The sequence below is a fragment of the Haemorhous mexicanus genome, chromosome 5 (assembly GCF_027477595.1).
Source record: "Haemorhous mexicanus isolate bHaeMex1 chromosome 5, bHaeMex1.pri, whole genome shotgun sequence".
In the NCBI taxonomy this organism is placed as follows: domain Eukaryota; kingdom Metazoa; phylum Chordata; class Aves; order Passeriformes; family Fringillidae; genus Haemorhous; species Haemorhous mexicanus.
Genome location: NC_082345.1, coordinates 12,201,319 through 12,216,833, shown reverse-complemented (window position 1 = coordinate 12,216,833; position 15,515 = coordinate 12,201,319). Strand labels below are relative to the sequence as shown.

Sequence of the window (15,515 nt, the reverse complement as noted above, 5' to 3'; positions counted from 1 at the left end):
ATTCCTTGCATTTGTGCCCTTCTGTCTTAACTTGCTTAGCTTAGCAATGCCCTTTGGACTGCTTGTCTGTTTTCCTGTAAGCCTTACCTATCCTTCTGAAAAGCACATTCCTCCTTTCATCCCCTGATTCAGAGGCTGAAGAGCTGATCCCAGAAGAAGGAACAGGCTGCTTTCTGGCTGGCTTTTGTTTTGATTTTACTGTTGCTCACAATAACTGAAATTAAATTCAAAGTGTAAGGAGATACAAAAGAAACATTTTTTTGCTGTTCTTGTTGTGAGCTGATGAAAGGAACATTCATTAATACTCTGCCAGTGTGTGGAGGAGGAGGGCTGTGAAACTTAGAGCAGCAAGCTGGAGGAACAATGAATGTCTTTGTAGTGAAAAGCAGAAATACGTGTTGTTTTCCAAGGGAAGAGGACTTTAAAAAGAATTGTTGTCTGATGGAATAGAACACTATGGAACTGTTAAGTTCAACAAGATTATATTTGAAATTAATCTTGGAGATTGTGAGTGGACAAGGTTTGTGGAATTACTTAATGGTTTGTTTAGTGACAAATGTCTGGACAGTGGCAGCCAACCAGTGTTAACAGCTTTCCCTCTTATGAGAAATTTGGCTATCAAGTGTTAGAGAAACTTGGTAATGGGCATTTCCTGCCTTCCAGCAGATCTCCTGGAAACTCTTCTCATCCCATCTGTCCCTTTTGTGAGTTTGTTTTCCCTTAGCTTGTGCTGCTTTGCTAACAGAGAAGGTGATTGCAGCAGATGGACAATGCAGGGCCATGGAAAGCTGCACTTCTTGGCTGGGCATTGGACTCACTATGTAGAGATTTTGCTTTATTCAGTGGATAACTGTGCCCCCTTTTTTGCCCTGTTTCCATGTCCCTGGATCAGGGCTGGTGAGCATTTACCAATCCCTTCTGCTTCTCTCCAGATTATCACTGCCAGGCAGGCTCTTCACTCATTACCACCAAGGGGTGGGAGATTAAGTCTTTCAAAGAGCAGAGGAGTCTTTTTGCCTCTCTGATTTTCTTGTGGCTATTACAGGTTTGCTGTGGAACCTGTCCTCCAATGACCAGCTGAAGCACCTGTTGGTCAGAGAAGCCCTGCAGACACTGACTGAGGCTGTCCTCATCCCCTACTCAGGCTGGCCAGACAGAGATTACCCAAAATCAAGTGTTCTACCTGACCCTGATATCTTCTACAATGCCACAGGATGCCTGAGGTGAGCACTCTGTCTACAACTACCCAAAGCAATAGTGATGACAAAACAGGGGACACAGTTGTTTTTGGATAGATACACAGAGTCCATCTCAAGCCACAATCACTTCTCATGCAAACAGATGACTTAGAAAGGGGACATGGTACCTACAAGCACATAAATGTTTTCTCTTTCCAGCAGCTACCAAAGATGCTTATTTGAAGATATCATAATCTGTGCCTAAACTGATTAGAAAGTGATTCAACCTTAATTATGGGACAGCCATTTTTTAAACCAGAGTAAGCCCTGTGCAGCCTTTTGCACAAGTTCAAGCAAGTTGCAGCCATGGGGTGGAGGAATAGATTTACAGTTGTGTATTTAGTACTGCAATCTGCTAATAGACTCCTGGGCACAGTAGCAGTTACTACAGAGAAACACCCAAGGCCTCAGGGAACACACCCTAAATGGCTGAAGTATAAAAATCACATCTTCAATAAAAACTTCTTTAACAGTCTATAAATTGGGGGCCCTTTGTGAGTTCAAAGTCATTGCACAGTAAGTAAGTTTACACATCTTAAAAACGCACAAAAGGGCGCAGTTTGAATTGCCTAAGGTGTGATGTACAACTGCAAAGGCATGACCTGAGGTTTAAACTCCTTCTAGTAGAGTACAAGGAATTAAGTTTGGAATTTGGAGGCTGGAAAGGTGCCCATTTTGCCTCGGACATACCTGCTATGCTGACGTGTTCTACAGCAGAGTAGTTGTATGTGTATGGCATTCCTTTTTCCTGTGCAACAGCTCTGTATCTGACTGGTGTGGCTTCAGAAGACAAATGAATTGTAAACTATACAAAATACTCAACAACAATACACCTTTTTCTGCAGGAACTCCTGTCAGCCCACTAACTACTAATTAACTTCCTCTCTAAGTGATAACTAACTTTTATTTATTCTGATGACTCAAAAACAAATACTAAGAAACATTGACCACCCATAATAAAACCTCTCTAGCTAACAATTAGTGCTGCTGTCTAGAAAATGAAGGAGGTTGTCTTTTTTCATATTAATTAGCCCAAGCTGCATTTGTGCAGAAACCAGTCTGGCTGTCCTCTCTTGGTGTTTGGCCTCTGGAACTGTCTCTTCCCTGTGAGGCAGCTGATGGGGGCACAGATAATCTCAGGTTTAGCTTGGTTTTGCTCTTCCTGAGCTTGTTTCAGCAGATTGACAGAACTTGTTATGTGACAAATAAGGTGTAACAGTACCTGGGTTCTTTTAAATGAAAGTGGATTCCTGGGTTAACCTTACTCTGGACACCAAGTCAGTGCTTGGGCTGCTCCCTAATTGCTGTCAGCTCTCCAGCCTTAGTTAAAAGTCTCTAAAACTGCCCTTATGTAGGTGCTTAAGGATACACTACCTATTTTAAAAATATGATCTCCACATTCTAGTCGTTCTTGTTTTTAAGAGCTTCAACACTGAATATTAGAAATAGAAAAAGAAGGGCTTGAAAACTCCCACGTAAAGATGATCTGCAGGATTGCCACATACTTTCTAGCACAGAATAGTTTTTAATGAGGCTTACCTATTTGTACAGGCTAGATAAAGTGTGCACTGAGGGAATGATGTTACTTATGAATATGTTAAAAGAGTCTTCTTATTTGCCAGGATATAAATCTGTAATTAGTCTTCCCTTTTGTGATGCTAACATGTTTGTTGGGTGTGTTGATAGAGTCTGTAGCCTGCAGCTCCTATTAGAGGGTAAAAATAGTGCTTTGAAGTGCAATACATTATGCATAGTACTGTTCTTAGTTACAGGAGAATGCCAGAACTTCTTTTCAAAAATTTCCTTACAACTGTTGACTGAAAGGGACAAGCACAGCCCAACCCTAGCACCTGGTGGGGGTGTATGCACTGCACCACACCATTACCAGATTATAAATGAAAGCTTCCTTCATCCTTTTTGAGAAAACAGCAGCAGGAGAAGTGAATCCATGTCTAGCAGATAACATGGCAGGTACTTCAAGCCCTGGAATGAGAGCATGACCAGACCAGTCCCCAGCTGCTGCCAGAAGTACTGTGGGGTCCTGAATCTCTGTGTGCTGCATGCAGTCACTGATAAGGAAGTCTGACCTTAGAAGGATTTGTTAATCCCATTCTCTAGGTCTGCATTTTGTCTTAAGACCCTGTGAGAAGCAAAGCTGTACAGAAACCACAGGTCACAAGTTTTATGAAGTAAAAAGAAGCTGTGTAAACACGGAATTCTGAATTGGCAGTTAAATAAGTAATAGTGTTCATTGGTTGTGAAATATGATAAAATGCACTCTGCTTTTTAGAGTAAGCCAAATCAACCAACAGACTTCACTGGCTGCCTAACAATAAGCTGAATGAGCATAATTGTTGTATTAAACTATCTAGAGGAGTGTTACAGACATTTGTAGACAAGTCCTGTAGGATTTTAAAGGTAAAGTCACTTCTTCTTGGCCTGAAAGTCTTACACATAAAAGTTCTGCTTCTAGTTCCAATACAAAGGATAAAAGTCTTACTTCCCTGTGACATTTTTCACAGGGGTCCCAGGATGAGGGAAGAGATGAGAAAGTTGACTCCATGTTCAGAAGGCTTGATTTATTATTTTCGTATATATATTATATTAAAAACTATACTAAAAGAGTAGAAGAAAGGATTTCATCAGAAGGCTTAGCTAAGGATAGAAAAGGAAGGAATAACAAAGGTTTGTCTCTGACCGAGACAGTCTGGACAGGTGAACTCTGATTGGCCCTTAATTAGAAACAACCAGATGAGACCAATCACAGATCCACCTGTTGCATTCCACAGCAGCAGATAAGAATTGTTTGCATTTTGTTCCTGAGGCCTCTCAGCTTCTCAGGAGGGAAAAATCCTAAGGAAAGGATTTTTCATAGAACATGTCAGTGACACTTCCCCATACTCCTCTGAGTCTGAAAGGATAAGATCCCAGCAGCATGTAGAATGCATGGTTTTGAATATTATCTATATACATAAGTGAACCTCTGGCATGGCTTCTCCTCTGAAAGCAAGGCTTAGTGGAAAGCTGTTTGTATCACACCTTGAAAGATGATAATGAACTAGTTCCATTTTTATCTTGAAATACCTTTTCCCAGAAGTTCTGTAATGCTGAACTTTCCCAAATTTATACACAGTTATCACACTTTCCCCTGCAAAACATTTCATTTAAGTGCTGAAGCTGCTGTACTTCCCTACAGAGCCTTCCTTTTTAAGTGCCCTGTAACTGAACATCCTGTGCCCCTATGTGTTCTAGTTTTTCAAAACTTTCTAGACAACTATTTCCAGGATAGTCAGCTAATCTCTCTCTTCTCACCCAGTAAAATAAAAGTCATCCTTCCTTTTTCATCATTATTATTATTTTTCACAGTTTGTCTGTCCCAGCCCCTGTCTGAGCTCCTTGTGAATTACACAGTGACCCACAAGGACAGTGGAGAGCTATGTTTGGAAAAAGTTGTGTCACTGCAACCCAGGAGGCTGCAGAAACATCTGCTTCCATTTACTCTGGAGAGAAGTAAAGCCAAAACTCTCCCCAGGTGTTGAAAAGCTTGGACTCACAGTGGCAGCTTCTAAGAGAGAATGCAAAAGAAGTGACTGATGATAATAAGTCTTTGAAACAAGGCCTCTTGCATAGCACTGCCATTCCTTGAAGTTTATTTCCATCCATTCTTATCTCCTCTTGCCTCCTCTTCGGTTTATCTGCTCCCCCAATTCCTGAAAGGAATTTTGTTACTTCCAACATGCAGCTTGAAGCCTGGCACATCTAGTTACCAAGTAGATCCTTGTTACCTTTACCTCCTTGGTGAATTTTTGAGCTGTGCAAGGCATGAAGGGAATAAAATTTCCCAAAATGCTGTCTGGTAATTGAATTAAATTCACATTACCAGTTTTAGCAGAATGTGTCCTGGGAGCAAAATCCTTCTTCTTATCAGTTACATGGAGCATTCAGAGCAGTTCAAGAACCTTTTCCAACAGTCAGTGCATGACTCAGTGTTGGCTTAGAGGGAGTATCCCTTTCATTTGCTGCCATTTATCAGCTAATTGAACATTTATTATCATCATTCTGTTTCCTTCAAAGTCACCCTTGGTTTAACTGTGTCGAATGTCTTTGTATTTACCTCACAACTCTGGATCAAAATAACATTTCCCAACAGGAAATTAGCTGATCCTCACCCCAGGACTGTGGGCAAAGAGCTCCTTTTGATTACAGATATAGTTGCACCATGCATGTGTGCAGGAGGGGAGGGAAGCAGAAATGCAAGATGAGATAAATGAGGTGTGCAGACAGATCAGCAAATGGCACAGCTTGAGCATGTCCCCAGGATTACCACAGCCAAGCATGCCCAAAGTCAGGCATTTTTCATAAATGGGTGCTGCCAAATGGTGAGTTCTGAGTCATTTAGAGGACAGCATCCCCACAAGTGGCAATCTCCCCAGGGCTGTGTTCTCCTCACTCTGCAAGCACTGAGTATTTCAGGGCCTCCTGGAACTCCCCTACAATCAAGTCCAGCTCCGAGCTCAGAGGGTGGCATTTCAATTGTCAGGAACCTCAAATCTTAGGAAGCCAAGATGAAGTCAGTTTTTAAATTCTCTAAGCAAAATATCTCCATCGCTTCTAATAAATATAAATTTAAATTTACATTTCTGTGACACTTCTCAGAATTTTTTTTCTTTTTTTTTTTACAAATTGAATGATATTTTTGTTTCCTGGAATTCCTCAAGCTTCAATCAGCAAACAAATTTAATCTGTCAGCTGAGGTTTTGCCTGAAATGCTCTTGTCTGACCCTGTTTTGAGTAAGGTGGGTACAGCAATGTTTGAAGGAGTGGGAGAGCAGGAGCTCTTCCCTTTCCAGTGCACAATGTCACACTAAGGACACAGGGAAAGGGGAAGAAGGGAGTAGCCACGTGTGTGCAGGTGTGCACAGGACACACACTGGTACCTGAATCTGGGTGAGCATCAGCTTCTTAAAGAAACAGAGCCCAGGAATTCATTTCCTTGCAGAACAGGACAGTGCCCCTAACTCAGGCTCTTCTCTGCCTCCTGAGCTAGAAAAGCTCTTTCCTCTGCTCCTGCTGACAGCAAAGCCAGGGCATGGCCTCTCCTTGCACAGGCATTCAGCAGGAGCAGTCGTAAAAAGTTTAGGGGATTTTAGAATATGTGGGACAAAACCAAACACTGCATCAGCTGAAGTGTCTTTGGCAAGGGAAATTCCACACTTATCTTTAACAGTATTTTTAGTCTGTGTGCCCCAGAAAATATTTTTGCTATGCACCAGGAGGGCTGTAACATGCACACTTCTGTCAGCATAAACATAGGAAAGAAAAGGTGACATGCCTTGAATGTGACATATGTAGGTGAAATTAAATTCCAAAGGGATTTCTGTAGCAAGCCATGTTGTGAGATCTGAATATTGATTCTGTGATATATAATTCCATGAGAGAATAAATGAACTCATAAATAGAGACATCATTAACATCATGACCTAAAGTAAAATTGTAATTACAGTGCTTAGTATGTAATCTGAACATTTATTTCCCAGAGGAAAAAAAAAATTAGTAGAAGTAAAATGACAGTGTACAAAATGCTACGTTCATTTTACAGTCATAAGCCACAGGAAAGCTTAAACCTTACTGGCTTTGTCATTAATAAAATTGTAAACATTGTAATTTTTAGTGGGCAGAGTAAGCATGGAAAATAAGCAACCTGAAACTATCTAAAGGAACATGTCCCTCTGTGTTATGATGGATGTTAAGGCTGGCATTGGCCAATACTTAATTTTATTTCAAACAAAGAAGCTTGAATGTGCAGAGCTGCAGGAGTCAAAAAAAGGAAAAAAAAAAAGAGCTGGATTTACAATTCTGGTATTCCATAATTCAGACTTTGCTGAGTTGTAAAAATAATTAAACCCAAAAGTGTAAGTGTTGTTTCTTCCATGAAAATCAGTAGCTTGTTTAGAGCCAAGCAGCTTCAAGCAGCAAGTGTGTGTTTGGTGTTTCAAGAGTTTTTAAATGAGTTTTGTAGTTCATTTGTAAGTTGTACTGGGCTTACTACAAAGCCCAGCAAATGTTACTTGAAAACCAGGCAAAGGGTGGGTCTTGGCATGTGAATGTGGAGATGCTGCTAAAGCTCTCAGACCATGTGCCTGTTAAAGGGTCATCTTGGATCAAGAACCAGCCCAGTGTAAGTAAATTAATTCTAAAGCACATCCGTGTGCATGGGAATTTTCACAGGCATCTCTCCTCTGATATTTTCACCATCCTAAATACTAAAATTATAACAGAAAATGGAATAGGGAAAACAAGTCCAAGTTTTGAGGTTTTTTTGTTTTTGTTTTTGTTTTTTAGACTGCTTAAAAAGGATTGACTCAGCTTTGAGCTGAAAATTTGAGTCAGATCTTACCTTACCCATCCAAACACAGTGGTTTGTTTCCCTGGAGTATTTTTTTTTGTCTGGGAGTGGAAGTTTTAGCTAGAAGCAGCTCAGATTGTCTTACACCTCTGAAGAAAAGAAGCAGTCAACCTGAACTTCAGTATCTTTAAGTTTTGGCTGCAAAAGTTTGTCAGAGGAGCACAAGAAAATAGCTTTGACTAAATCTCTTCTCCCCAACATTTTCTTTCCTGCACAGAAACATGAGCTCTGCTGGCCCAGAAGGAAGGAAGAAGATGAGGGAATGTGAGGGCCTGATTGATTCTCTTGTGTATTATATCCAAGGAGCTATTGCAGACCATGAGCCCAATGACAAGGTATTCTTTGAGATGAAAAGTGTTTTCCTAGGGGAAATTGCCTAGTGAGCATTTTTCTGTTGTTGTTTAGAAACCAGTGTTCAGAAACTTTGCTGTAATGCAATTACAGAACTTATTTTCAGGGCTTTTAAAACTGCCACCAAAGGTGGAAGTCCAGTAAGAATATTTTTGAAGTATTTTTATCCTGCAATCTAAAAGAATAGTATAATTCAGCACTGGGAAAAAAACTTCAGAATCTCTAGAGAGAAAGATAGAAACTTCTTGGGGGGGGGGGGGTTTGTTTGTTTATTTGTTTTGGTTTTGTTTTGGTTGTTGCATTTTGTTTGTTTGTTTTAAGTGAGATAAAATCACAGCTTTCAGAAATGCTGGAACATGAAAGAGTCAGATGTTGGCTGTCTCAGGGTGCTAGCTAGCTAGAAGCTTAAAACATTAATCTGGTTACTCTCCTATGTATTTACTGCTACATACCCCTTAGGAAATGAAGAACCTAAATCCCTTTGGGTGGCAGTGTGATTAAGGAGGTTGCATCATTTAGAACAGAACTAATTTTCCTAGGTTTTCTTTAGAAAAAAAAAAAAGCTGCACTTTTTTTCCTTGCTGCCTAAGCCTAAGCCAGTAACTACAAGGACATGGACACCTCCAGGTGCCAGCTTCTCTCACTCTTCCTCCCCCCACGGAGTGCAGGTGAACCCTGAACACAGATTTTGGGAGCAGATCTTGTCTTTCAGCTGGGTGAAGCTGGGTGAGAAGAGCAGCTGTCACTGGTGGGCCTGCCATAACTTGTGCTGTATAAATTACTGCACATTTCTAGCTCTGTTCTAGGATTAGTTACTTGAGCTTGCCCATCTCCCTGTATCCAGTGCCATAGCTTCAGGGAGAATCCAGCACATTACACATGTGCTAGTAGCTCCCTGCTGCATTTTGTCTTAAAACCACTCATTCCTTTTTGACTTTCAAAAGAGGAGCAACCGGTAACAAAGCTCTTTGCCACTGGACTCATCACTCAGAAATTGTAGCCCTGACCTTAGCCACGTTCAGGAAGGAATGTCTTATTTTAAAAAGCATTCCACCAGAGAAAAACACTTCCTCCTTGGGGAAGATAAAAAGCTTCCCTCTTGCTGATGCTATGGAGAGGTGTGTGTACATGATCATCTTTGCTCCTAAGCCCTTAAACATTTCTTGGCACATTTCTGTGTCAAGCAGCACCTGCCCAAACAATTCCCAGGCACAGCTGAGGAATTTTGATGTCCCAGGACCATTTCCAGCAGGCAGGCACCCCCCTCCCAGTGCAGCCCCGAGTGCCAGCTGCCCGCTGGGCTCAGGAACATCCCAGGGCATGTTGCGTTTCTCAGTGTAAGGCACTCTGGTGGATCACTGCCATGAAGCCTGGCTCTTCCATGAGGCATTAGAAACTCTGCAGTTACTGAAGATCCAAAAATGAAATCTTTTCCTGTGTCTGTACATGTCCCTTCAACACATGCCAAAGCTTTCCATTTCTATTCTTTTGTTATTTTAGGCCACAGAGAACTGTGTGTGTATTCTTCACAATCTTTCCTACCAGCTAGAGATAGAGCTCCCTGAGAGCTATGCCCAGAGCATATATGTGCAAAGAAGAAATATTTCTAACAATGATAAAACACCAGGCTGTTTTGGAACACGGAGCAGAAAAGTAAAAGAGGTAAAGTACATGATTAGTTACATCTCATTTGGTTAATAACTTGTAGCAAACTCTGAACAATAAGGCTGTAATCTAATTAACAGTCTGTTATTGATGTGTCTGGTAGGGTGACACTTCCTTGCCCCAAAAATGCAAATTTATTGATAGTCCTTCTTGACACCAATTCTCTCATTTAGCTGCTGCTGATGGCAATGACATAGCAAATGTTTTGTTAGTTGAGGAATACTCCACTGGATGGACTGGCCACTATCATCAAATACTGAAATTTTGCACATTATTATTTGAGCTCAGAACTTGACAGTCTCCAAATAACCTGGTCATGCAGAGTTACAAAAGAGCTAGTTCAGCTTGTGGTGCATTAAGCCACAGAGATCTGTACTGTTTCTAAAGGCTTGATCTGTTGACATGTTTAGAAGCAGCAGGACACCCCGCTTCCCGAGGAAAAGAGCAATCCCAAAGGTGTTGAGTCGCTCTGGCATTCTACACTGATTAGGATATACCTCTCCTTAATAGCAAAGAGTACCAGAAACTACACCCAGGAAGCATCCCTGGGAGCTCTCCAGAACCTCACAGCTGGCACTGGACCAGTAAGTCAGCTTTTTTTCTTTTCTTTTCATCTAGTTCTTGATGTGAATGCGTGGAGTTCAGGGCTGCTGTGCAGCTGAGCTCAAATAAGCACTGACAAGTCACTGGCTCATTGACATGGTGAAGGAAAATTAAGGACATTGAAGGGAAAATCATAACCAGCAGTGCAGCTTTTCCTTGCTTGGCAGATAGTGGGGTCTGCTTCTTCTCCCTCTGTGTACAGCTCCGTGTGTGGAGTTTGCTAATTCATCACACTATGAGGGATGAATGAGCAGATGTTAAAAGCACTAAAAATGTCATTTTGTGGAAGACAGTCCTGTGGAGAGAGGAGGGCAGTAGATCACTCATGTGTTGAAGAAACTGATGATATTTGTCCAAGGAACTAGCCAAAGAGCACCTGGGAGAAAGAGGGCTTGCAATTTCTTTTTTATCACCTCCCTTCCCTGTAGCAACTCATATGTAACTCTGGCTTAAAACTTTGAAATATGCTTAAACTGGTGCAGAGAGCTGGCTGTGTGTGGCTTTTTCTGAGGCTCTGCACTGGTGGCAATGACACAGAAGTGCCTCTCCACAGATGCCATTGGCAGTGGCCAGGACTGTGGTTCAGAGGGCCAACGGGCTCCCGAGCATCCGCGCCATGCTGCACGTCAGCCAGCCCGCAGTGAAGAAGACAGCGGTCTCCCTGCTCAGGAACCTGTCCCGAAACACCTCCCTGCAAAATGACATAGGTGAGCAAAGACTCAGAGCTTGCTCTGCTCCCTTCACATCAAAGTTTCCTGCTTTGAAAGAAAGAAATGCTCGAAAAACCCCTGATCTGTGAGTTTAGTAGATTTTTCACCAGATACTTGCAGTCACTGTACAGGGCTTAAAATAAAGAGTTTTGCTTAAACAAGCTTTTCACTTTATTGGGTATTCCTCTTCACAGACTTCCATTGGTGTTACTTTCAAAAACACACAATTGAAGTAAATTCTGCACAGAAGGAGTTTTTCTTCTGCTCAAAACAGGGTAAAGGAAGGTGATTGCTGAGTTCTGTGCTGCCACAGCTGCATAATGCTTTGCAAGAAATCACAGAACATCTCTAATTCTTCTAGCAAAGATCAGACTCTCTCTTATTAGACACAAAGCTTTAGAAGTTTGCAGCCCACACAGTTTTCCTGCCAATTTTTTTTTAATAATGGAAGATATAAGATGCTATAGAAAAATAGTTAATTCTTTTAAATGATCTCATTTCTATTCTGAGTATTCTCATTTCAATTTATTGTGTATTTAAGACTTTTTCCTATTGACAGGATAAAATGTGTTCATATAATTCATTGTCCTTTTTTGTGTTCCCACCAAGGGGGAAAGGGGAAATTCCAGGTATAAAGATAGTTCATGGGACAGATTACCCTCCAGAATTCTGCAGAACAGTCTCCTGGGCCTTGTTTGAGCCTTAAAGGACATTCCCTATTAATTAAAATCTTACAAGATGTTGTTGGGCTGATTTCAAAGCCCAACAACAAATCCATATGGTGTTACAGGTGGTGAATCCCCTTGAAAGAGAAGAAATTAAACTGATAAGAAGTAGGAATGTCATCAGGAAAAAATCATTTTTGAGAGTATGGGAAAGACAGAATAGCACAAAGCTTGGGGGGCAGGTGCTTCATCTTGCACATTCACAGTTGTTCTTGTTTTACCCATAATAGAGAGGACTGGGGGAATTTCAGGTGAACCTTTTCTCTATCAAAAGATGTTCTTTTTGATTGCCTGAAAGCATGTGTGAATTCAGGTCAAATTCCAAAAAGAAAAACTTTGGCCAAAGGAAAACATTTGAGAGGGCACACTGTTTTCTAGATTATAATGGTCTAAATTTATCAAACAAAATGAACCTAACTAAATAATAGAGAAAGGATACTTACAGAAGGCTTAACAAGATACTAATGAAAAAGTCGTGACTGCTTCCAGAGTCCCGACACAGCCTGATCGTGATTGGTCATTAAGTCAAAAGAATTCACATGTTGGATAAACAATCTCCACATTCCAAAGCAGCAAAACACAGGAGAAGCAATCAGATAATTATTGTTTTCATTTTTCTCAAAGGCTTCTCAGCTTCCCAGGAGAAGAAATCCTGGTGAAGGGATTTTTCCAGAAAATATGACAGTGACACCTGGTGGGTTCAGTCCAGCACATGAGCTATTAATGGACTGTGCATGAGGCAAGGTACAGGCTGTCCATTGTAGTGTGGGTGCAGCTTTACCTCAGTTTTGGGGATGTAATGCAGGTAGGAGTGTGTGGTAGGAGTACACAACTCCCTGCTGAGGGAGAGTGGGAGGAATAAGGTAAATCTGCTCCTGTTAGTAATGGAACTGCTTGTCCCTCTCCCACCTTGCAGCCAGAGAAGTCCTGCCTGACCTGGTGGCAGTCCTGCCTGAGTGTGTGCCAGGCTCTGAGGTTGCCTGTGAAACCACAGCATCCATCTGCTACACCCTGTTCAACCTGACCCAGGGCAGCTCGCACAACGCCCGGCTGCTCCTGAGCACCCACGGCCTGCCCAAGGTCATTGCCATCAGCATCAACGACAGGTAAGGGCTCCACAAGGTCATTGCCATCAGCATCAATGACAGGTAAGGGCTCCACAAGGTCACTGCCATCAGCATCAGCGACAGGTAAGGGCTCCACAAGGTCATTGCCATCAGCATCAGTGACAGGTAAGGGCTCCACAAGGTCATTGCCATCAGCATCAGTGACATGTAAGGGCTCCACAAGGTCATTGCCATCAGCATCAGTGACAGGTAAGGGCTCCACAAGGTCACTGCCATCAGCATCAGTGATAGGTAAGGGCTCCACAAGGTCATTGCCATCAGCTTTAATTACAGGTAAGGGCTCCCCAAGGTCACTGCCATCAAGGACAGGTAAGGGCTCCACAAGGTCATTGCATTAGCATCAAGGACAGGTAAGGGCTCCACAAGCCTCCTTCTGTCCCCAGGCAAAAAAGAAACTGCAGCCTCTGCCTCTCAGGGGAAGAAAAGCTTCATCTCAAGGTAGAAGACAGCCCACATAAGGGATATGAATAGAATTCACTGATTGGGAAATACAGAATGGTCTCTTAGGACAGCTCTCCCATCCATTGCTAAACTCACTAGGTTCCAGCATTTCAAATGCTCCTCATTTACAGCATTAAAAAAGCTATACAATATTAAAGCATTTAATATTATGTAAATTAATATAATTTAATTCATATAATTTAGGCATATAAAATAACTAATAATATTAAAACATTTTAAATAACTCCTCAGAAGATAACTGCACCACACTATCTGTATTCTGATATATATGTAGTGACTGATCAGCAGATCTCAGCTGTACCCAAAATGTCTTTCCTGTTCATTATAGCACAACCCTGATAAACTTTAGCAATAAAGTGCAGGGACACATTTTATAGAACCCATAGATCTGTACTTAAAAATAACATATTGGCATTTTAGAGAACAGATCCAAGATTTAATCGTTCTTTGATATGTAAACAAATGCAATCAATATTTACTCCAAAGATAATTAACGTTTTAAAAATATCAGTAACTATTCCATTTACCTTGCTCTCTCTTTGCAAAATGAAAGAGGAAATCAATCCCAGTAAAGGAGGCCTCATGAGGACCTGAATAGTTTAAATCCTGTTTAACTAACAAGCGATTTCACCTACTGGAAAGATTCTTTCAAATGGTTGTTGTGCTGAGGTTATTTTCCTCAGCTGAAAATGCACAATATGATAGCTGTTGTAAGATACAGGCTACAGAGCACTTGACTTCTCTCTAAATTTGAAGAATGAGTAGAGCAGGAAGGCATGTTTCATTTGTTTCAGTAATGAGGACAGTCTGAAACATGCTACAATACCTAATGGGTGGCAAACCAGCACTTAGGAGTAAAGAGAGATAAAACAAATGCTATGAGATTATTTTGCTGAGGTCTGTACATGCACCATGATTATGATGTGGGAATTTAAATATGTTTTATTGTTCTTTTTGCAAAATGGCAGCAATATGTTCAGCAAAGCCAGCAGGGCTGCTTCAGTCCTCCTCTACTCCCTGTGGTTACACACTGATCTGCACAGTGCCTACAAAAAGGTAAGCACAAAGAAAAATAATCTGTTCCTTCAGACCTAGAACCCTTTCATTTGTCCTCTGGGGCCCTTAGCACTCCTGTACGTTTAAGAATCAACCTATGATAGGATTCAAGTGGTCCCTGAATTTGGCTTTTTTATTTTCTTGTACATAAGCCTGTGTAAGTAACGCATGGCCTTAATTTTTTCCCCTCTGTGTTCATGTTCTCTCCCTCTGTGGTTTTATACCATCTGGACAAGCTTATGGGAAGCATTGCTGCTGCCTGCCAGGAGTGTCAGGTGGTGGCAGGTGATGCAGAGCAGGTGCCCACCCCCGCTGGCTGAGCCAGCCTGGCACAGAGGAACCACGGTGGAGCAAAACCAGGGCAGGGCGAGGCAGCTTCCTGCTCTTAGAGCAGAGCAGCTCTGTTCTCCTCGTTGTTTGCACAGCCTGCTAGCCCAGGGTATAATCAGACCAAACCTAGGCCCTGGGAAAGGTGTTGGCAAGCATTTACTGCCATAGTGAGATCAAACAAAAAATGGCCAGCACGTGTGCCACAAAGCAGTTTGGTTGTTTTAAAGCTCTGTGCCTGCTTTTCCAACCCTCAGCTGAGTTAACTTCCACCTACCTACCTTCACCCTGCATCTCAAACTGGTTTCAGTCCTTGTGTGCTTGCTGTTCAGAATTTGTCACTTCAAATTCTCTATAACCTAAAACTGTTTCAAGTTCTCAAGCAAGCTGTTAGCAATTGTTATTAGCTGCTTCTCTTTGTAGATTTTTTATGGTTGAAATTTGCTCCAAAAAGCTTTCTTAGCATAAACTTTAACAGTGTTGCATCACACTTAGCAGGTATGGCCCCACAAACCAGAAATCTGTGTTCCAGAATAAGGCTATTGTGCCATATAAATTCCTAACTAGTTGTCTCTTTTACAACTGCATTCCTGAATTTACCATACAATAAATTTACCATACCATCAGCAATATCCCTGATGGCATGAATTTTATGAATTTACTGGTAGTTTAAGAAAGTCTATAGGACACATTTGTCAGACCTGATTTTCCAAAATGCTGATTATTTGCTCTTCCTATGCAAATCAGGTCTCCTAGAGACACCAGGTATGGCACTGAAAACTTTAGAACTACCTAATGCCCAGACAGTTTTGAAACTTTTGTCTAATAAGCCGCAGAAATCACTT

At 41.5% G+C, this 15,515-nt stretch overlaps 1 protein-coding gene across 3 annotated transcripts in view; it reads left to right on the top strand.

Annotated features, from left to right (window-relative positions):
* The window catches only part of PKP2 (plakophilin 2), a 40,080-nt gene that overhangs the window by 21,595 nt on the left and 2,970 nt on the right, over positions 1 to 15,515 (top strand). For 2 of the 3 annotated variants that reach the window (XM_059845920.1, XM_059845922.1), the window contains exons 6-12: positions 1,046 to 1,223; positions 7,862 to 7,979; positions 9,496 to 9,657; positions 10,071 to 10,244; positions 10,817 to 10,970; positions 12,615 to 12,804; positions 14,256 to 14,343. In XM_059845920.1, coding sequence (XP_059701903.1) covers positions 1,046 to 1,223; positions 7,862 to 7,979; positions 9,496 to 9,657; positions 10,071 to 10,244; positions 10,817 to 10,970; positions 12,615 to 12,804; positions 14,256 to 14,343 — 1,064 coding nt within the window. Of the gene's footprint in view, positions 1 to 1,045; positions 1,224 to 7,861; positions 7,980 to 9,495; positions 9,658 to 10,070; positions 10,245 to 10,816; positions 10,971 to 12,614; positions 12,805 to 13,030; positions 13,057 to 14,255; positions 14,344 to 15,515 lie in introns of all 3 variants that reach the window. The other variant, XM_059845921.1, reaches the window with a different exon arrangement.